Source organism: Quercus robur, chromosome 10 (genome assembly GCF_932294415.1).
Source record: "Quercus robur chromosome 10, dhQueRobu3.1, whole genome shotgun sequence".
In the NCBI taxonomy this organism is placed as follows: domain Eukaryota; kingdom Viridiplantae; phylum Streptophyta; class Magnoliopsida; order Fagales; family Fagaceae; genus Quercus; species Quercus robur.
In genome coordinates, this window is record NC_065543.1 from 16,494,087 (window position 1) to 16,515,853 (window position 21,767).

The 21,767-nt window shown below is 37.0% G+C and overlaps 2 protein-coding genes and 1 pseudogene across 9 annotated transcripts in view; all 3 read right to left on the reverse strand.

Moving 5' to 3' along the window:
* Positions 1-21,767, reverse strand: part of LOC126702548 (probable LRR receptor-like serine/threonine-protein kinase At3g47570) — a 103,201-nt gene that overhangs the window by 80,446 nt on the left and 988 nt on the right. For all 8 annotated transcript variants that reach the window (XM_050401276.1, XM_050401275.1, XM_050401280.1 and 5 more), the window contains exons 2-6: positions 19,676-21,724; positions 19,153-19,551; positions 18,134-19,050; positions 17,996-18,041; positions 17,431-17,485 (exon numbers count right to left, since the gene is read on the reverse strand). In XM_050401276.1, coding sequence (XP_050257233.1) covers positions 19,178-19,551; positions 19,676-21,724 — 2,423 coding nt within the window. In that variant the 3' untranslated portion in view covers positions 17,431-17,485; positions 17,996-18,041; positions 18,134-19,050; positions 19,153-19,177. The remainder of the gene's footprint in view (positions 1-17,430; positions 17,486-17,995; positions 18,042-18,133; positions 19,051-19,152; positions 19,552-19,675; positions 21,725-21,767) is intronic.
* Positions 4,652-21,767, reverse strand: part of LOC126703897 (histone deacetylase 14, chloroplastic-like) — a 60,113-nt pseudogene continuing 42,997 nt past the window's right edge.
* Positions 13,955-15,456, reverse strand: LOC126702557 (uncharacterized). The gene is made up of 2 exons (XM_050401302.1): positions 14,770-15,456; positions 13,955-14,404 (listed from the first exon to the last, which is right to left on the reverse strand). Exons 1-2 carry the CDS (start codon positions 14,911-14,913, stop codon positions 14,192-14,194), a joined length of 357 nt encoding a protein of 118 aa, XP_050257259.1. The 5' UTR covers positions 14,914-15,456; the 3' UTR covers positions 13,955-14,191.

Here is a 21,767-nt window from a genome sequence, read left to right on the forward strand (position 1 = left end):
AATTTTTCAAATTTTTGTCCTTGAGTGTTTTGGCGGCTTGATCTGGCGATTTTTTGGCGACTCATTTCAGTCGCGAAAATCGCGTGTTTTGGATATACAGGGGCAGTTTTTAAACTTTTTATTTTTCCCTCGATCTTTTTGTGACTGTTCATTGTCTTTCTCATCTGCTCTTACACATTCACACCGTGCCTCCATTTTCGATCTCCATTATTTGCCTCTTTTCAGCTCAAAATCATCGACTAACAGGTATGGTTTTCTGTCTTGCACTCTATTTTACTTGTTGTTATGGTTTTCCCTCTGGTTTATTCACATTTGATTGTGATTTTGTGATGGGTTTTTAGCTCAACTATTACTCTTTGTCCATGCTTAGATTTTGGAAGCTTGTGTTTCTGTTTTTGAGCTAGTTTATTTTGGTGGTTGTGTTCTTCATCATGTGCTTAGCTAGGGTTAGCTATTTTTGTCTGATCTGCTGTTGATGTCGTGTTTCACTATGATCCTGTGTGGTATCCTGTTGATGTGTTGTTGTATGTGGGTCCTTTTTCAGCTAATTATGTGGTTCTTTTTGGTATCCCTCTACTGTGTAGTTCAATTTGGGCCATTTGTGTCCCTCATTGCTACTTTCTGACCATTTTCATCCAGCTATTAGGGTTCCTTCTTTGTCCCTAATTTTTCTCTAACCCACTGCTAATATAGTTTGTTGGATTATGTTCTGTCATTTCCCTTGTTCATAATGCAGACTGGTCATGTCACCATTCAAGAAAGCTGCTGTGAAAGGAGGTAGTTCCAAAGGGAAGGAACCAGTAATTGATGTGGATGATTACCCACCTCAACCAAAAGGGACTCGCTCTTCATCAAAGAGATTCGATCCCAACAAGTTCAGATCATATGCAGCCTATCAGTCTTATGAGAATTTCTTTCTACATGCCACACCATTACTAGAAAGAGCTTTGGATCAGTCCTCACTTCATGACACTGACATTCCGAAATGGTTTGCTCACAAGGATTGGAATTATCTTCTCTCTGATCCGGATGACGTGTATGAAGAGTTGGTAAAAGAATTTTATGCTAACGCAATTGTGGAAGGAGATGAACTTAAGTGCTGGGTTCGGAAAAAGAGCTTTTCTGTCTCTCCTTCATATCTGGCAGAAATTCTTCACATCAACAGACCCATTTTCCGACATTCACCAGTTTATGATGATCTCTGTCCTGATGAGGAGCTTCTCAAAGAAAGTCTTGGTCAAGACTTGGAGTTCTCACCCAATGGCAAATCCATCAGTGTTTCCTCTCTTTCTCCAAAACTGAGAGTGCTTACAATTGTGATGTTTCACAATTTGTACCCCTTATCAAGCACTGGGTATATGAACCTCGGACGTGCTTTGTTTCTTCATGATCTAATCTCTGATGTGGAAATAGACATCTGTGCTCATATCTTTCATGTTCTGCGCAAAACGGTTCTTCGAAATGAGTCTCGGATATGCGTTCCTTTCTGCAGTCTCATTTCATTGATCTTGAAGCTTAAGGGAATTTATCCAACGGCTGATGAGTTTCCTATCCCCAAACCAAGTCCAATCAACATGCGTACATTCAATGCAAGCATTGGCCATAGTCGGAAGAGAGCCAAACCAGAAACTTCTGCATCTCACAGTGACTCTCAGTTTAGTACTCTCTCCCTAGATGAGAAACTTGATCGCATTGTATCCTCTGTCCACGAGTTGAATACAAAGATGTCTGGACTCACAGCTTCTCTACACCATCAAAGCACGCGATGGGATATGAAGTTTACTTCTCTTCAAACTCAATTGGATCAAATTCAGAGAAAGCTGGAAGAGGGTGACTAGCCTATTCCATGACAAAAAGGGGGAGTGATATAGGCATGATCAGAGGGGGAGTGTCATTACCTAAGGGGGAGTGTCCTTACATTCTTCTTCAAGTTTCAACTTTTTCTTTAAGCTGATATATTGTGTTTTGTAAACTGTTATTCAGGATGTTTTGTGTTTGTACCCATGTGCTTTTGTAAGCTTCTAGGGTTAATGTTTTATGCATAGTTTGTAGGCTTTATGGTATGTACCTTGCTTTATGCAGCCTTTATGCTATGTTGAAATCAGTACTTTAATCTAAATGTTCTGCATTTTGGTTTATGTACTGTCACTCTTGTGCCCTTGTAGGATTGTTCCTAGATGCATATACCTTGTGTGTTATGCATTGGTTGAGTGTTGAGCATACAAGTGTCTTGCCTTGTGCTTGTTAACTTGTATGTCCTTGTGTTCATTCCAAGTGTGAATGAGCACTGTGATCACTACCTTGTGGTGTTCACTTGGTTGATCAAGCCATGGTTTGTTTATTAACTCCATCTTTGCTTGATCACATATTGCTTGTTTCATATGCATTTATAATTTTCTGCTTACAATGATCATGGTGTATTGTTGTGTTTCAGGAGTATTATGTTCATATGATTCAAGTGCTTCACAGCTTCTAGAGTTAGGTGTGAGTGAGTTTTGTTCAACTGTTCCCAACTCACATGTTAAGTCTATAGTCTGTTTCAGGGTTTTGTCACAGAATAGCCAAAAGGGGAGATTGTAAGGTTGAATTTATTCAACCATCTAATTGGCTTTATTCCGTGCCAAATTTGCTTGTAATTCAGCATTTAGTAACCCTGTATTTAGGTGGGTTTGTTGTAAGGGTAGTGAGTGAGATAGAGTGAAGATTGCTCAAGAGTGTGCAAGAAAACAGAGACTCACGGCTGGGACTCGCGGGTGGACTCGCGGCTGCAAGCCGCCAGAAGCTGCACACGTGCCAAGCATGCTGGAAGATGAACAGTCATGCTAGCTGGAGCACTACAGGACAAAACAGGACAACTGGCCATACGGTTAACTCGCGACTGGATCTCGCGACTTAGTCAAGCCGTGAGGTCAAGCCGCGAGCCACCCCTGTTTTGTAAAATCTGTCGTTTCGCATTCCTTTCCTACTCCAGTATAAATACCCCTTTTACCCACGATTGAAAGAGAGCTTCCAGAGAGAATTTTGAGAGAGAAACCCTAAAGAAAAACAAGATTGTTTCACCCACAATCCCTACCTTAGAGTCTCTTCAAATTCCTCAACTCTCTTCCTCTCCATTGTCAAATTCTTGAGAGGCATTATACCAAACCTGGTTCTCACCATCATCATCACTGTGAGACAGTTGTTTGGATTTCTGGGAAGCAGTTAGGAAGGAACCAATCTTCATTGGTTGATGCTATGGTCTAGTAGCGGAATCCGGGAAGCTAGAAAAGAAAAAGGTTCGGCGCAACCTCGTTGGAGCAAGAAGCTTGGAGGGCTTAGGTGCACTGGGTAGATTAGGCTTGGAGGGTCTATTGCTGTCCTTGTATCCCAACTGTATTTTCTAGTGGATTGATTACCGCTTGGAGGGCGGCGAAGAGATTTTTCGCCGAGGACTTCGGTTTCCTCTTCGATAACACATCGCATGTTGTCTTTGTGTTTGCATCTTCCTTCCTCTCTATCTTTGCCTTTTTATTATCTGCTGTGGATTTTATTTTGTTATGGCTTAGATAGTTTTTAACCAATTTCATATTATAGCATGTGTTAAGTTTCCGCACACTAGTTGTTTGACATATTGCTTGAATTGGTTAAGTTGTAATTTGGGGGTCTAAACGTTCAAAGGTGTTTTGTACACGTTTTTGAACTTTCAGTTGCCCCTTCTGGTTGTTCAAATTTGGAAGCATTACCAAATATCTATCAGACGTTATAGGTTGAAAATCTCTCAAAAAAAAGGTGAAAGACTGAGGCTGAATATTAAAAAGATTCTTTACATTTTACATGCAATAACTAATCGATTCAAATCCTGTGATAGATAAGTGTGTTTAATTTGATTAGTTGAAATTAAATTTCAATACTGGAGAAACTCTTAAATGTCTATCCATTTTGAATTCATGCCTTCATTTCTGCCACCCAAATAGAGCAAACCTAAAAAGAAAAGAACAGGAAAAAGAAAATTTATATTTTGAAAAATAAGCTAATTAGTGACAGATGCAATATTGTCATTGAAAGAAACACTAACAATTAAATTGCAGATGCAGCACAAGTGCACAACCATACAACTTGAAATTGGATGACCCCAAACAACTTTGTCGAAAGCCTTGTAAAATAACTTCCCAATAATTACATTATATTTCATCCTTTTTCATTAAAGGCCAACTAATATTTAAAAGTTTTATTTATTAAAAAAAATAAAAAATTCCTCTAACCTTGTCATATTTAGTATAGATAGTATTGTTACTATTTTATGTAATGGTAGTATTCCTAATATTTGCATCTATACATTGTTTAAATTAGAAGTTGGGCGATGATCTGTGGCTATTCACTTAAATCCCTCTCCCAACCCCAACCCCACCATCCCCCCCTCCTCCCTCTTCCTGTAAAGATTTCTAGCTCCACCCATAGGAGCCTCAGTTTAGGATTTCTCCTAGTCCTATATACACCTAAATGAGTTTATTTTATAATCTATGAAATAAGTAGGATATCCATAGACTTGCTTGACCTATATATATACAACTCTTCACCAGAGACACAAATAAATTGCACAGTGAAGCTGCTTAATAGAGCATAGATTGTTTTTCACCGGAAGTATGAATTGCTTTTTATTGAAATGGAATACTCACCCAGCAGAGACAAGAATTATATCTGCCTTAATCTTAAATCTTTGAGCACAGGATACAATAATTTCGTCAAGCACAGTTGTCATGGCAATATCATCTGACCCTCCAAGTATAGCCAAATTTAATTTCTGTTCCGTCACCATCTCCATGACCTTCCTTATCAACTTTACCAGTACCAGGGTAGCTTCCATCCTATAACAAACAAGATGAAATAGTATTAGATTGGTTGCCGAGAAATGAACTTCTAAGATGTACATCCATTTAATGGATCAAAATCAATAATATAAAGGCCTTGAATATTAAGCAGGAGAAGCAGTTTGTGATTAAATTGCAGGGGAAAACATATAACACAGGCCTGGACCAAATTAATTCTTACTTGGTGAGTTGAAATGATAAATATATCTGGATCATCATAAAAAGCATCATTTGTCCCATTTCCATGGTGAGCATCAAAATCAATGATAAACACACCCTTAGCCCATGTGAAAGTTGGGCATAACGAGCTACAATGGCCACATTTCCTAAAACACAACCCCGTAGGCCCCTTTGGAATAGGACAATGTCCTGGAGGTATTATCAAAGCAAAGCCCACAGGTGGATCCAGGCGGTTTCTAGATGCTAAAACCTGAAAGATGACATAGAAAATTTTAGAAAATAGATAGTGCAAACAAGAAGTGAACTCACTTACAGCATAGAATAACTTAAAACTAGAATCTACTTCTGCTAACTTCAGTGAAAATATGAACATTTGGGGGTGTCAAAAGAAAAAGAAAATGAAATCGTTCAAGGACTGCACATAAAATATAACAAATAAGAATTATCTCAAGAGACTGAATCAACTAACAAATATAACTTCAGTGATTCCTGCTCAGGCGCAACTAGTGACTCAAACCTGCATCAATATACCATGATAAGAAAGAGTGGAGTGTACAACATGCAGCTTGCAAATTAAAGCATCAAGATCCAAGTCAAACATCATTCATATCAAAAAATTTAAATTCAATAAACTAAGGACAAAAAAAATGAACGAAATGTCCCAGATATACATTCAGTGCAACTGGAAAACCTTTCTATCCCAGTCAATTCAACTAATATACATGACTTTACTAGATGAGGAAACATTGATGTTAAAGAAGCTGTCAATCAGACTGTAAGAACCAGAAAGAAAAAAAAAATTGTTTTGTGGGTCATATACAAACCCCTTTTTTGCAAATACATCAAGGTTTAACAATTTTTCTTCATATCCAATGTGCCTTTCTTTCCATCGCTGAATAATTTATCCATCAGAATTAATAAAGTTTTAGTATCATGATATACAAAAAGGATAATATTCTCAAGCCCACCAACAATAATTGAAGGAAAATATTTCCAAGCAAAAGTTTTATATACAGCACTGGTAATCCAAAGTACCCAATTTTCCGTGAAAGTTTCCATTCTTCCAAAAGAGGAAACATGATACACGACAATCAAATACTTTATAATAATCCCAAGTCCTCCAAGGAAACAAAACTAAAAATAAATAAAGCTGCATAGATCCTCTCATAAAAGATCAACCAACGCTACCATGCAATGGCATGCTAAACATTACACTTCCAAATGAAGGGTCATGGGTTGGTTTATGAAAGAAATCTAAAGCAAATCTTCATATCAGAATTGAGATGAAACTGAAATAATCTACACCGCCATCAAGCTAAAAATCAGCAAAGAAACTTGTTTGAACTGATAAAATCAGTTCTCTTACTTGCATTTTTTTTTCCTTCTCTTGATACCTGAAATATTGAAACATTAAAATGAAACACTCACATAGATCCCATTCAATAAGGCAGGGCCATCGTTGTCTTACTAATAAAAAGTTGATCATATTCCTTTAAAATAATAAATGTGCAAAGGATATAGAAAGAGATAAATGGTCCATATAGCATTTGAAAGACAACATAAAAAGATCATCTGAAAGATGATGACAAAATCGGTCATTTATGGGGATCAATTACAATGTCCATAATCCAAACAAACATTAAGAAAAATTTGAGAGCAATTCAAATGCAATGTAAAAACACAATAACCTGAAATCCAAATTATAAAGCATGTGCTACTTACAATTATTGCACAACCAAATGCTAATTCTTGGTGTGTACTTTTGGTTTGCTTTTAAAGCAGTCACATATGCATCTTTATTAGCTAGCCTTAAGCACTGTATCTCAACGTAAGAACACCTGAGCCAGCCAAATTGATTGAACTAGTGGCTAGGAACCAACCCCTCATATGGGCATTCATTGAGTGTTTTATACAGCCAAAGGAATACTAGGATGTACAAAGCATTTAAACTGCAACCCCACCCCTACACCCTATATAATTACAAGAACATAATTATTCAAGAAAACCTTCTCTTTCTCAAAACCAGAAATAGTTTTAAACATATTTTCAAATGAATTGATTTAAAAGCATTCCTATTGAAATAATTTTAAAGAAGATACCCAAGGATCATTTAAGCAAGATAAATGTAATAGATGTGTCTTGACTTTTGAACCCTCTATCTATATATTTATTAAAGTTAAAAGATGGAAGCTTGCAATTAAATGATGCAAATTCTACTTTGACATAATTTTTTTTATTAAAAATCATGCAAAAATAACTACACAGTTCATGACAACAAATTTGATGAGCGCATATGCAAACCCATTCAGTCAAAGCACTTGCATGGTCTCAAAAAACTGCCCATTTTTCCCCAAATCACTAACTGAAGAAACTGCCCCCAACATATGAGTTTCCAATTACGAAATATCTGATGGAGTTAATCCCTTATCTTCTCATATTCATACACCTCATGTAATATATACAATTGAACAAAGCATCCAAAAAATAATTATATTTGCCAAATTCTCTAAAGGTTTTACACCATCGTATGGACATATCATGAAAAGATAGAGAGATCCATACCTTCAATATCTGATCATGTGTTACACTGCCAAGAAATATGCTGAAAAGTACATCTGGTGGTTTAACTGGAGTGTCCACTTCCCATGTGTTTGCTGTGTCCCTACAAATACCAGAAAGGAAAGCACTATGACTTTGGACTTCAAAAGCTAGTATTAACGCTTACTGATTGTCTTGTTTTCCAATGGAAACAGCTTGACTTGAAACTACTCAAAAGAATTTAATTTAAAGCTTTAGAGAATGGTCCAACAAATGCAAATAGAGGATCCTATAGAATGGAAGGATCATTTTAAGCACAAAAACATAAAAACTTAAGGGATAAAGGAGTTTTATCATTAGCTAGTAGGTATAGTTGTTATCCCAACAATGATGAATTTGTGGTCTTTCCATCTTTACTAATTCAAATATTCCTAATTAACAAGGAAAGAAACAAGCAAATAAAAACAGATGTTTTTATGTTATGATCATAGAAATATATTCTTCCAGAGATCCCAAACAAAGGCATTTAGGCGGCCCAACAACTTAATTTTTGGCTAGCATGTATGAAATTACCAGCTAACAGTAAATTTTCATAGGCTTGAAAGGTAAGATGCTAAAATACCAATCATTCACAAAACCCTGGTATTCAAGAGGTCCATAGTGTTCCAACACCTTTTATGGTGTCTGGTCATGATGGTTCAAACCCCACCAGCCCCACTCCCCCAATTTGCCTAGGGAAAACGGAAAAAGAAAGAAAAAGCCCATCTCAAACAATTTTGTACCTAGCTGTTGCAAGTTAAAAAGCACTGATTTTTCAAAAATTCCCCCCCACCCTCAACTTATTAAAAACACATCTTTGGATCCAGTTTTTAGAAAAAACACTTCTTTAACACCACATAATGCAACAAGAATGGACCATTGGTGCAAAAAAGCTTGCCCTGATCATACACACACACTTGGAAAATGTCGAAATGCATTATACATTGATTATGGAAATCAAAATATCTAAATATAACTGTATATCAACATCAAATAAATATGACCAGGAAACATACTGTAATACATATTAATGAATATCAAATAAACTAAATAAATGGATAAACCAATCTATGACTCCGCATTCTAATTGAATAGTTTAAAATACATACAGAACATAAACTTGAACAATAATTTTAATGGTTTAGAACTTGGAACATCCAAATTTTTGAACAGACTCAGTAATCCCAATTATTCTCAACTGCAAATACCCTCCTTGGGAAGCTCCTCCCAAATTTGCAGCAATTTTAGAACCTCCAAAATTTTGTTTTGGTGTTTGAGTATTCTTATGAAAATTTTTATGCCCAACTCTTTTTTAGTGCAAATCACTCAGTATTAAACAAAACCAAAATCTCAGCAAACACCTTTCTGTGTTTTCCCATGAAAACTAACCAAAGATTGTCATTTAGATTAAGGCGAAAAACACATTTTGGTCCCTACATTTTGACCCGATTCCCGTTTTAGTCCCTAAGTTTTTTTTTACCGCTTTTAGTCCCTCTCCAGAAAAACGGTTCCATTTTAGTCCCTACCGTTACTTCATAAACGGATATTGCTGATGTGGCAAACGGCATTGGTAGTCAATAATAAAATAATGTCTACAGTACCACTGTTAGTTACTCCCACCCTTACTAGTCACTTGCCACTCACGTGACAATCCCTAACCAAACAAAACCCCAAATCAGTCAGATGAGATCTAACGGCGAACTTGCTGAAAATCCCTAATCTCTTACCTTACCTTACCCGTTGCTCATCACAAGACCGATCAAAGAACCCACAAATCGGCAAGCACAAAAATCCCACAAATCGGCAAGCTTCAGTGTGTTTGTGTGTGCTGAGCAGATTGCGAAAGTTGTATTTCTCTCCAACTCTCTCTCTCTTTAGTTATGTTATGAATGCCATTTTAAGTGTTGGGTAATCGTTCTGGGTTTGAATCGCAGTTGTTGGGTTTTGAGAATTTGGGAATTTTGAGATGTTGTGTTTTGTTATTGCTCTGGAATTTCAATCTATCTTTGTTTCTCTCTCGTTGTGTCTCACTTTCACTCGCTCTCTTCCTCTCTCCCTTTATAGCTTTTGTAGTGGACATAATACTGACCATGATAGTGGAATATTGTTTGGTTGTTGTGTGTTGCTTTTGTTATTTGCGTCTCCCTTTATAGCTTTTGTTTTACTTTTGTTTATCAGGGACCACATTACTGACTATATTTTTGTTGGCAATTGCATTGTTTGTCTGTACTATGTGTCACTATTGTTTATCAGGGACCACTATATTGACCTTTGACAAACCATGGAATCTTTGTGTTGGTATTTGCACTGATTGTCTGTATTGTGTCTTGCTTTTCAAGAAGTGGCTGGGTCCCTGTGATTCCTTTGTCGGTATTATATGCTTTTTTATTTGTTTATTAGCCTAACAAAGTATTATTAATATCTGTTTTCATTTTCATTCTGTTTTCTTCCCGTGACTTGCATGCAGGATGAATGAGCTTTTTACTCTGCATGTCCACCATGGTGGGCATTTCATGTGGAACCCTCAAGCGTATGTGGGAGGGACAGTTGATATAGTGGATAACTGTGACCCAGATAGGTGGTCAAAAGTAGAGATTGAGAGTATATGTAGGGATTTTGGCTCCTCTGAAGTAGATAAGCTATGGTATAAAATGCCTGGTGTGGACCCAGAGCGGTCAAATTTCCATCAGCTAGTTGATGATGATGCTGCTATGTTCATGACTGACTTGGTGAAGGGATATGGGGAGATTCATGTCTTTGTGGAGCATCCAGTGTATGAACCAGTTGAGTTACCAATGGAGGATTTTGATCCCTTAGCTGCTGGAGTACCTGGTAGTGAAGTAGAAGGTGTAGGTGTAGAGGTTTTTGCTAGTGATAGAGTGCTTCAAAATGATAATGAAGAGTACAGACCTGATTTTTCACAATTTGGAGGCCATGATGATGTTGAATTTGTTAATGAGGAAGTTTGTGCTAGGAGGGCTGGCAAAGCACCAGTTGTTGATGACCAAGTTGAGGAGAGTAGTGAGGGCAGTGAGGGTAGTGAGGGCAGTGAGGGCAGTGAGGGTAGTGAGGATGAGAGGAGTGACTTAGAAGAAGAGGCAGAGCCAGAGCCAGAACCAGAAGTGCAACCAATGAATATTGGTGAAGATAGTCCTAATAGTTGGGACAATCAAGCTGAAAATGCTGAGGTTGAAGCAGGACAAATGGGTGGTGGTGTCATGAATTCTGACTATGAGAGTGAGGAGTTGCTTAGCCTTGATGAATCATCATCAAGCAGTGAGGGTGGTGATGATTCAAGTGATGATGACATCCCTGTTGCTGAGGTTGACAATTCTATTAGGAGCAGCAAATATCCAATCTTTAGGCCAGTAGCCAAAGCTGAGAACCTTAGGTTTGAAAAGGATATGTTGTTCATCTCAGCTAAACAATTTAAAGATGCTATAACTGATTATGCAGTCCATGGTGGGTGGGGTATAAAATTTGTAAAAAATGACTTGGTGAGAGTGAGAGCCCGATGCCAGCCAGGGTGCAATTTTGTTGCCTACCTTGTAAAGGTGCCAAAGGAGAAGAGTTTTAGATTGAAAACACTGAACATGGAACACACATGCAGCAGAAGCTATAGAAATCCAAGGTGCACAGCATCATACATTGGGAAGAAGTTAGTGAAGAGGGTTAGGAGACAGCCTGGCATAAAGCTTAAGGATATTCAGGAGGCTGTGCATGAGAAGTATGTGGTTGACATAAGTGCAGGCAAGGCAAGTAGGGCTAGAGAGAGAGCTCAAGATGCTGTTGATGGGACCCAAACTGCACAATTCAACCAACTATGGGAGTACTGTGATGAGTTGAGAAGGTGCAGTCCTGGGAGCACAATATTGATGAAGGTGCATACTTATGAGGATGGTGATTTGGCAGCTGAGCATGGATTGGCAACCGGGCTGCCATATTTTGAAAGAATGTACATCTGTCTTGAAGGTTGCAAGAAGGGCTTCTTGGCAGGGTGCAGGCCAATCATTGGTCTAGATGCATGCCATCTGAAGACCAAGACAGGTGGTCAGCTAATGTGTGCTGTTGGCAGAGATCCCAATGATGAATACTTCCCATTCGCATATGCAATAGTAGAGGCTGAAACAAAGGACAGTTGGACCTGGTTTCTTAATTTATTACTTGCTGACATAGGAGATGACAAGTAAATGGGTGTTCATATCTGACCAGCAGAAGGTATAATGGTAGCTTTATTGCTTGTTGAATTATTTGTAGTTAATGGTAGCTTCATTGCTTGCTGAATTAAATGATTGTGCTTTGCAGGGGTTGGTGAACACCTTTGTTGACAATTGGCCACAGTACGAGCACAGAATCTGCTACAGACATTTATACCAAAATTTGAGGAAAAATCATCCTGGTGTCATTATTAGAGACCTTTTTTGGAAAGCAGCCAAGGCTACCTATCGGCAAGCATTTGAGAGGGCAATGAATGAGCTAAAGGAGGTGGATGAAGATGCATTCAAATGGCTGCAATCTCAGTCAACAACTATCTGGGCTAGGCACATGTTCAAAAGTGATGGGCAGAGTGACACGGTCTTGAACAACATGTGTGAAAGCTTCAACAGCACGATAGTTAAGTTCAGGAGCAAACCTATAATCACCATGGTATGCATAATTCTCCCTTTCATGTGCATTATGATCCATAGACCTATGTAATTCATGAATGATTAATTCTCCCTTTCTCTCTATGTGCTTGCAGCTTGAGTGTATTAGGCTATATCTGATGATTAGATTTCAAGCAAATAGAGAAATGATTACGAAGGTGGAATCTGAGTTGTGTCCTAAGATAAGGAAGAGGCTGTACAAGGAGAAGTTGGCATGCAGCAAGTGGATAGCATGTTGGGCTGGTCGTATGAAGTTTGAAGTGAAGAATGGGCTTGAGAGTTTCATTGTGGACTTGGAAGAGAAGAAATGCAGCTGTAGGAAGTGGGACATAGTTGGCATACCATGTTGCCATGCCATTTCTTGCATATTTTTCAACAGAGAAGATGCTGAAAAGTATGTCAATGCTTGCTACAAAAGGACTACCTACATTGATTGTTATGAACCCATTATAGAGCCCATCAATGGCCAGAATATGTGGGGTCCTAGTGGACTGCCACCTGTGCAACCCCCTATCAAGAGGAGACCTCCTGGCAGGCCTAAGAAGAAGAGGGCACTGGAGCCTAATGAACCTAGAAGTCACAGAAAAAAAAGAGGCCTAGGCATCTCAAAACAATGCAAGTTATGTGGGAAATTAGGATACAACAAGAGGAGCTGCAAGGGAGAAGTAGGAGGGAACTCCTCCTTGCCTGGGAGTACATCCCAAGCCAGTAGGACCACTAGAAGGGTAAGTATACACTTTGACTTAGATATCCTCATTGTTTTGTTTTTCAGTTGGCAAACTATTAATTGTTATTGTGCTTATGCTTGCAGGCAGCCAAGGATGCTCAGCCAACAGTACATAGGGCACAACCAAGCTCTAATGATGATGTGACCACAAGTGCACCTCCAACCCCCACTGATAACCAGTCCAATTGAAGACCAAAAAAAACAGAGGAAGAGAAGTGCAGTCACTACTGAAACCTTGAATGCAACTGGGAATGCAGCAAGATATATGGCAGCAATGAGATCTGCTAAAATATAGCAAACTGAAGCAGGACCTTTTTTTTGTTGTGCTATATGTTGAAGCACTCTTCATATATTTATGTAACTGCTAGAACAATTGGCAGATGTTTATGGGCTGACCAAATCCTTTTTTGTATGAATGTGCTTTGTCACATATTTTGTAATTATTGTGGTACACCAAAAACTACCATTGGTGTTAAATATTTTGTAATTATTCTCCCATTGTTATGATGATTCAGCTTCCATTATTCAGATTTGCTTTGCTGGTTTTTAGCTTTGGTTTTTAAAATGCTTAAACTCAAATTTGCTGGTTTTTAGCTTTGTTGGGCAGTTTGGTGATTATGCAGATTTGGTGAGCATTGGAGTTTAATGTGCTGGGAGTAGCCACTTTAATGTGTAATGATGTATGAATAAATGTGTAATGATGTATGAATAAAGAGCTGCTGGTTTGGTAAGTTATGCAGAAACTATGCAGGTTTGGTAAATTATGCAGGCTGCTGGTGATGCATGCAGGTTTGGTAAATTTTGCAGCCAGCTCCTTTAATACATAAAGAGAATTTTGCAGCCATTCAAAATTGCAAGCTGCTGTTGGTTTCCATTCAAAATTGCAGTGTCAAATTGACAGTTGATGCACAGTTAATATCACAAACTGCTTTGGCACAAACACTTAACAATAATGTAATAAATTGGTACACAAATCATAGATTAATTAAAAAGACCATATTCCATTGCTAAAGTCTTGGATTGCAAAGAGAATTACACCAAAAAATCAGGCCTTTTCCCACTACTACAAACAACACATTCCAACACAAATTATGGCCTTTTTCCACTAATACATACACCAAAATTCAGGCCTTTTGCCACTAATACATACAACAAAATTCAAGCCTTTTTCCACTAACACCTACCCACCTAATGACCCATTCCCCCCCACCTATTTAGCCAACCAGAAGAAGCATCAAACAAAGTAGCATCCCACTTATCACCAGAGACAGCCCCAGGCAAATGAGCAGCCTCTTCTCTCTCTTCCTGTAGCCTACAATTTGAGCTTCAAGGGTCAAAATCCGTTGCCTCTGCTCCGGAATCAGCACTTTCCCACGCTCGCAGATTTCATCATCAAGCCACTGAAAAAATTTACACTTGCGTCCAACCTGACACCCAAGGACCACATAAATGATGTTAAATGAACAACCAAAATCATGAAAAACAGTAACAAATAGTATTAGCAAATACTACCTTACCAGAAACTAAAATAGTATTAGCACAATGTTCTTGTATTAGCACAATGTTCTTGTATTAGCACAATTTATATTGTCAGCAACAAGCTGAGTTTTTTTTTTTTTTTCCTTAAATTTTTTAAAATTTTTATTTATTTAAGAAAAGAAATTCTGGGTTAGACTTAGACTAAAGGGGATTGCAAGATTGAAGCAAGATTGAAACGAAAATGAACCTGAAGTGCTTCCAAAGTTAAAAACCCAGAAATTTAAAAACATTACAAAGAGAGATACTACCTTACCCAGTAATTTGGACAACCGTGGAACCTGCTTCCAGGGTTGTCAGATGTCCACGAAACGACCACAACGGGTCTCTCCGAGCAGAAGCATCGGGCTGGGCCCCTTTTCCTCAAGCTTCCACTCGATAACGTCGAGCTTGAATCCATGGAAAGCAGTTGATTTGAAGATGGTTTTCGGCTGTGTGGTGAGCGAGGAGCAATTGATTTGAAGGTGTTTTTGAGTTCGTAACTGGTGAGGGACTTCAATCCGTGTGGTGACTGATGAGCGAGGAGCTGAGGAAATTTGGGGGTTAGGGATTTCTATTTGGGTGATTTGGGGTTTTGCTTGGTTAGGGACCGTCATGTGAGTGGCAAGTGACTAGGAAGGGGCGGGAGTAACTAACAGTGGTACTGTAGACATTATTTTATTATTGACTACCAATACCGTTTGCCACATCAGCAATATCCGTTTATGAAGTAATGGTAGGGACTAAAATGGAACCGTTTTTCTGGAGAGGGACTAAAAGCGGTAAAAAAAAAACTTAGGGACTAAAACGGGAATCGAGTCAAAATGTAGGGACCAAAATGTGTTTTTCGCCTTAGATTAACAATCAATTTATTGTCTTATTTTGTGATCCAAAAACTCTATTAACTTTTTAGAACCTTAAGAGCAAGGTGCACTTTGAAAGATGCCTTTTTAAAAGTTTCTAATTGAATCACCTACCTTTTAGTTGTAGAAAAGTACATCTTGATGACCTTGACATAGGATCTTGTCCTTTAAAGGCTACTCCACATTCCTAGACAAACAGGCAAACGAAAATTTAAAACAATTAATTTGTATAAAAAATAATTTAATCCCTAAATCATAAGTGATAGAAAGTACCATAGCAAAGGAGTTTACTCTTTACCTCTCTTCCAATATGACTCCTTAGCTCTTGAAGTAGAATCTAGGAACCAAAACGGGGAAATAAATTATGTATTGTTAATTGTTATGCAATTGAATGAAAGGGGAAACTGGTATAAGAGATTTTCAAAGAAAAGAAGAGAGTTCAATACCAGTGAATTATTAAGAGAAGATTGCAATTTATCTCATCAACCATGTTTTGATCCTCCCATCCAAGAATATTCACCAAAACATCAATCACTAAAGATGGAGATCCACAAAATAAAAAAATTAGTATTAACTCAGGGGTTTGGAATTCCCGCTAACAATTCAAACCTAAAAGTAAAAAGAAGCAATAAAGCTAAACTTTTAGACTAGTAGGACCTTTCAACATTTTACCACACAGAGCATTACGTGATTCAGCTTGCTTGGATAGATCTAAAGCATTTTGGTCTTTGAGAGTTGATCTTGAAACACCATCTGTTCATCATTAAATTTAATATCTTAACAATAAGATACATTAAAAAGAAAAAGAAGAAGAAAAGAAAGGCTACTATAGAAATTGACCCCCCCCCCCACCCAAAAAAAAAAAAAGGATTGCACAACACATATTTCTCAAATGTTGCATGTTCTCAACAACTAAACCAAAAAGAAAAAAGAAAAAAAGACAGTAAATGGAAAAATACAGTAACCACAGGAGCAATGCAATCAATACAAAAAGTTACTTAAAATTGAGGTTTGGCTGCAAGAGAATTCAGGTTTGCATCCACACCTTCTTTGATTTGTTTAGCAACGTAGAAAATATGTAACTAAAAAAGAAAAAGGCCAAGGTCCTCAAGGAAAATCATAGGTAACCATAAGTTTTTTTTGGATGAAAAATTAAATTTATTAACGAAACAAACTATACAAACAGCAAACACCTAACAACAAAACAGAGCAAGCAGGAAATTAAATAGAAGCTGCAATTAACATGCAAAGAATCAAACTAAATCGATCAATTATGCTACCATCAAAATCATAGAAATGGACCTCCCCACTGCCCCCACCCCCTAAAAAACAAATTACAACATGACTCTATACAGTAACAAAAACTTTTCTCTTTACAAACTCATTGGCCTTAATGCTTCCTTAGACTTGACATTGCTGAAGAATACACAAGCATTTATGTTAAGCCAACCATAATAAACCATTGCAAACCTAGCAAGTTTGCTTATGGTGCTTCTAAAGCTTCTGCCCTTCAACTTATTTTTACATCAGAGAACTACTTAGTACCAGTTATATACCTTGGATTTTATTACACAATATGACTTAACTTGCTGCAATAGCTTCTTTGAGAAAGGATAACCAAAGAACAAGTGGCCCATATTGAAGCCATAGTTTAGTGCCAATTTGATTTTCACTTTTCTTGACAACAAGTTCAATGCATTCTTGTCCGGTTGTCATTTACCTTTCAATAAAATAATGAACAATCTAAGTAATATTATTCAGTGAATCAATTAAAGTAAAGAAACATCTATGACAATAAACAATATCAAAATTTAAAACACACAAGAAAAGAAGAAGTAATCAAACAAAATTATCTTTTGTAAAAATTAACAATCAAAACTTAACAATTGGTGCAATGAGTTGCATAGGTTAGAAACATCTTAGCAAGCAAGTTCAATATTCTGAAGAAGCATTTCGTCAAACAACTTGTGTGCTTGACTTAAATTTTAATTTAAAACAATCATCAAACATAGTCGTTATTTGGTAAAACTGTAACACAAATTTATTAGAAAGTTTCAAATTCAGAGTATTCTTACTATGTGAATCTTTCAATACCTTGATAAATGTACATGTTTAGCCATGTCGATGTCCCTGCCAACAAAGCCACATTATTTAATAACCGTAAAGAAATTAACAAAGCTGCAGAGCAATGATGGAGAAGGGCTTCTCAATCATTTTTACCTACAATTTCAATCATCATCAATGATGGAGAAGGGCTTCTCGTTCATTTTTTTTTTTTTTTTTTTTTTGACAAATTCATATACAGTCAGATACTTTTATCCTTGTGATTTTTATAGGTTTTTATTTATTTATTATAGTTATAAGCTAGTATTTATTAAACTTGCCTTTGACCCTCTTGCTAATGGTAAGAATTTTTCCTCCAAAAAATAACTTGGACGAAAAACAAAAAATCATACATATAATAAAATCAAACCTGTATAACCAAAGAATCATACGTGTAATATGCAATATCCAACAATAAGACAATTTCTACAAAACCCAGATGAGCAAAATACAACACAAAGCCGTGATTAATTAGACTACCAAGGCACTGATTGACATCAAAAACCGTGACAGTGAAAGTAGAAAACAGAGACAAACCTAAGGATAAAACAATCTCAATTCCTACAAATAATGAATCATCAAGCTGCACAAAACCCACAAAAATAAATTAATTAATTAAAACAAATGGGCATCTTTGGAAAAATGGAAGAAAATGGAAAACAGAGACAAACCAACCTGAGGATAGTGGGAGGAAATCCCATAGGAGTGGAGTGGTGGTCTTTGTGGGCATGATGTGTTAAGGAATGATACCACTTTCTCTTTGAAGAAAGACTCCACTGAGAATCAAAAATCCTTTGAGCACATCTATTGGCTTTTTCTTGTCATTCACGTCAAATACCAGGTAGAGGCTATCAGAATAACAACTTATCTTAATCTAATACACTTGTTGCTCATACCCGATATGATTTTGTACTCGTCAAGGTCAAACACGAACCCATCTTAGCTGACCAACAAGAGCATTAATTACTTGTGGAGCTTCTAAAAAAAGTCTTGTATAATTAATAAACTGTCTTTTTAATTTAACTGTTATTCAACACGATTAGGTGACTCCAAATTTTTTAGTTTCATCTTAACAATTATAGCTCGACTTTTATAATAGAATTAAATCCATAATAGAGTTGACTAGCCAACAAGATCTTGAAATTATGTGTATGGTATCTACTATGTGCCCTATCTTGTCAAGCATGATCATCAGATTACTTTTGTTATTGAAAATTAGGCAAACATAGCATGTTATGTAATTTACACTGATAAGCCAAATCGACCATCCCTCTATTTTATGAGCTCAAGCTTTGAAGAATGGAAATTAGCAAGGGAAAAATAATTCTTCTTATTTGTAGAAAATTATTTTACATCTACAAATAAAGTTGGTATTTAATTGTCCAAGCATAATATATAACAATAGATTTAATACACTAATACAAGATTGTAGGAAATTATTTGAGCTACTCAGGCGTATAAAAGAAACATATAGAAGACAAGGTATATGAAACATGCAAAATACTTCTTATTCAATGAATAACCATAGGCAAGCCTATCTAGAATGTCAGAAAAGTCTTTCCATCCAATGTAACACTTTGAAGGAGTCGGACCTGCGAATAGTTAGTAGTAAACAACATTAAGAGAAAAGATCAAAATAAGTAAACAACTTAATACCAACATTAAGATGGTGAGAAGCTAAATTTGATTTTTACCTTCCATATAGCCAAGCATGATGTGCTAAATCCTAGCACCAAGAATAATGTCCCTAACCAAATGCAACTCAGAGATGGCCTTGCTAATGTCCCATCGTTCTTGTGGCAACTCCATAGAGCATGCCACTCCGACCTTGACCATGGATATCAAACACTCCTTTATTTTATTTGCAAGGCAACCACTGTGATTTCCAAGAACTTCATCAACATTATTTAAAAGTTTTGGATCCACAACTTCCATTACACCGTCTGGTACGGCCATGCTAGCATAGTTGTGAAGGTTAAGGCCTCCCTCAAACACACTATTTGTGGGTCTCTTTCCTGTTATCATCTCCAACAATAAAATTCCATAGCTGTACACATCTCCTTTGGTTGACACCTCACTTCCTAAACCGTACTCTGTCATTAAGAATATTTAATATAGATAATGTATTCACATTATATTTTGGGAGCTCAAAAATAATCATTGTAAATATGGGAAAGCATATGTTAACAATTAAAAAGTACAGTAAATCATGTTTACCTGGAGGGGTGTACCCAATTGTTCCTCTTATTCCAATCGAACTACTTTCTTTCAAATCGGTAAGTCTTAAAAGAAACTTCGCAAGCCCAAAATCTCCAACATGAGCAATCATATCACAATCGAAAAGAATGTTGCTTGGCTTTATATCACAATGAACAACTGGCATTGGGCAATGGTGGTGTAGGTAATCAAGTGCACAAGCGACATCAATGGCAATGTTTGTTCTTTGACGAATGTTCAGATTTCGTATCTCTACCTGCATGATATTTGTTTCTAGATCCATATGCAACCAATTTTCTAGACTTCCATTTGGCATGAACTCGTAAACTAGAGCCCTAAAATCATTGCCATGAAAATCCACACTTGAGCAACAAGTTATGATCTTCACAAGATTTCGGTGACGAATATTTTTCAAGGCTTCACACTCGGAGACGAAACTCCTGGAAGCTCCTTGACGTTGAATATTTAGTACCTTAATTGCAACAATTGATCTATCGTCACCAAGGATGCCTTTATACACTGAGCCAAAACTACCAACACCAATCAAATTTGCTAATGAAAATCCATCAGTTGCTTTAAGGAGCATTTGGTAAGACACTCTCAAAAATGATTGCTTCAAGGAAGATTTTGAAGAATTATCATTTCTTTTATTTTTGCGCCAATAAAATAAGAAAAATGACACTATGGTTATTACCAAAATCACACATGCCATTGAGATTACCACTTTGACTGAAAAAGGCCACTTTATTTTCTTCTCTTCTTTTGCTAAGCACCTCGACAAGTTTAGTTCCGATATGCCCCCACACAATCTACTATTTCCAATGAGTGATATTGCGCTAGCATTTGCGAAAACCCCTTTTGTTGGAACCTCTCCCTGAAAATCATTGAAGGATAAATTCAAATTCTTGAGGGAGAGTTTCTCCAAGAAATTTGGAATTTGACTAGAGAAGTTGTTCCGAGAAAGATCCATGACTTGAATACCCCTCAAAGAACTCAGGGATGTTGGAATTTCTCCTTGAAATAAATTACCCTCCAGGTAAAGGTACTCAAGGCTTGTGCAAGAGGCTAGGCTGCTTGGAATTTTACCAGACAACTTGTTTTCAGATAAGTCCAGCTCATATAAATGGACAAGATTGCCGACCTCAGAAGGTAGTGATCCTAAGAAAAAGTTTTGAGCTAAACTAAGTCTAATTGACAGCATGGAAACCGCAAAGAGTTGCTTTGGAATGATGCCAGTGAGATTGTTTTGTGAAAGATCTAACAACAACAAATTTTGGCAATTTTCTATACTTGATGGGATAGTTCCTTGCAATTTGTTATTACATAAGTACAATTCATTTAACAATGTTAGGTTTCCGAGGGTAATTGGTAACATTCCTGAGAGCCTATTGTTATTTAACCATAAACGCTGCAACTTTTTAAGACCAGTAATATCATCTGGGATTGTCCCTGAAAACTTGTTACCACTCATCCCTAAGGTTGTCAAGTTGACCAAATTACCCATCCCTATAGGGATCTCTCCAAAAAAAAGATTTTCGTCAATTTCAAAAAAGGTAAGCTGGGTTGAAAGATTACCCAAAACATTAGGCAACGTACCTTTGAGTTGATTCCTTAAAAGACTTATTTTCCGTAAACTGCTACAATTGACTAGAGATTGAAAGAAATTCATTTCATCATCATCTCCACTTCCTAAATTATTATCATCAATTAATAATACCTCCAAACCGTGTAAGCCTCCAAAATTGACTGAAATTTTTCCCGTAAAATTGTTACTGCCAAAATCTATTTCTTGTAACTTAGAAGCATTAGATAATGTAACTGGAAGAGATCCGGTAAGTTGGTTTTCATAGATTACAAACCACTGGAGATGCGGAAGGGTGAGGAATAAGTTTGTGGGAAGACTTCCACTAAGCTCATTTCTGGACATTGTAAAAATAGTAATAGACGAAAGATTATATAAAGATGGAGGGATCAAACCAGAGAGTTTATTGCCAGACAGTGCAAGGTACGTTAAGCTTCTTAATTGACCCAAGGTATCTGGAATATGTCCTGCCAGAACATTGTCGAATACATTTAATAATTGTAGAGAGCT

Coding starts and splice junctions, on each gene's coding strand:
- LOC126702557 (XM_050401302.1), bottom strand. CDS start 14,913: ATGGATTCAAGCTCGACGTTATCGAGTGGAAGCTTGAGGAAAAGGGGC. Junction 14,405..14,769: donor ACGGTTGTCCAAATTACTGG/GTAAGGTAGTAT, acceptor CTTGGGTGTCAG/GTTGGACGCAAGTGTAAATT.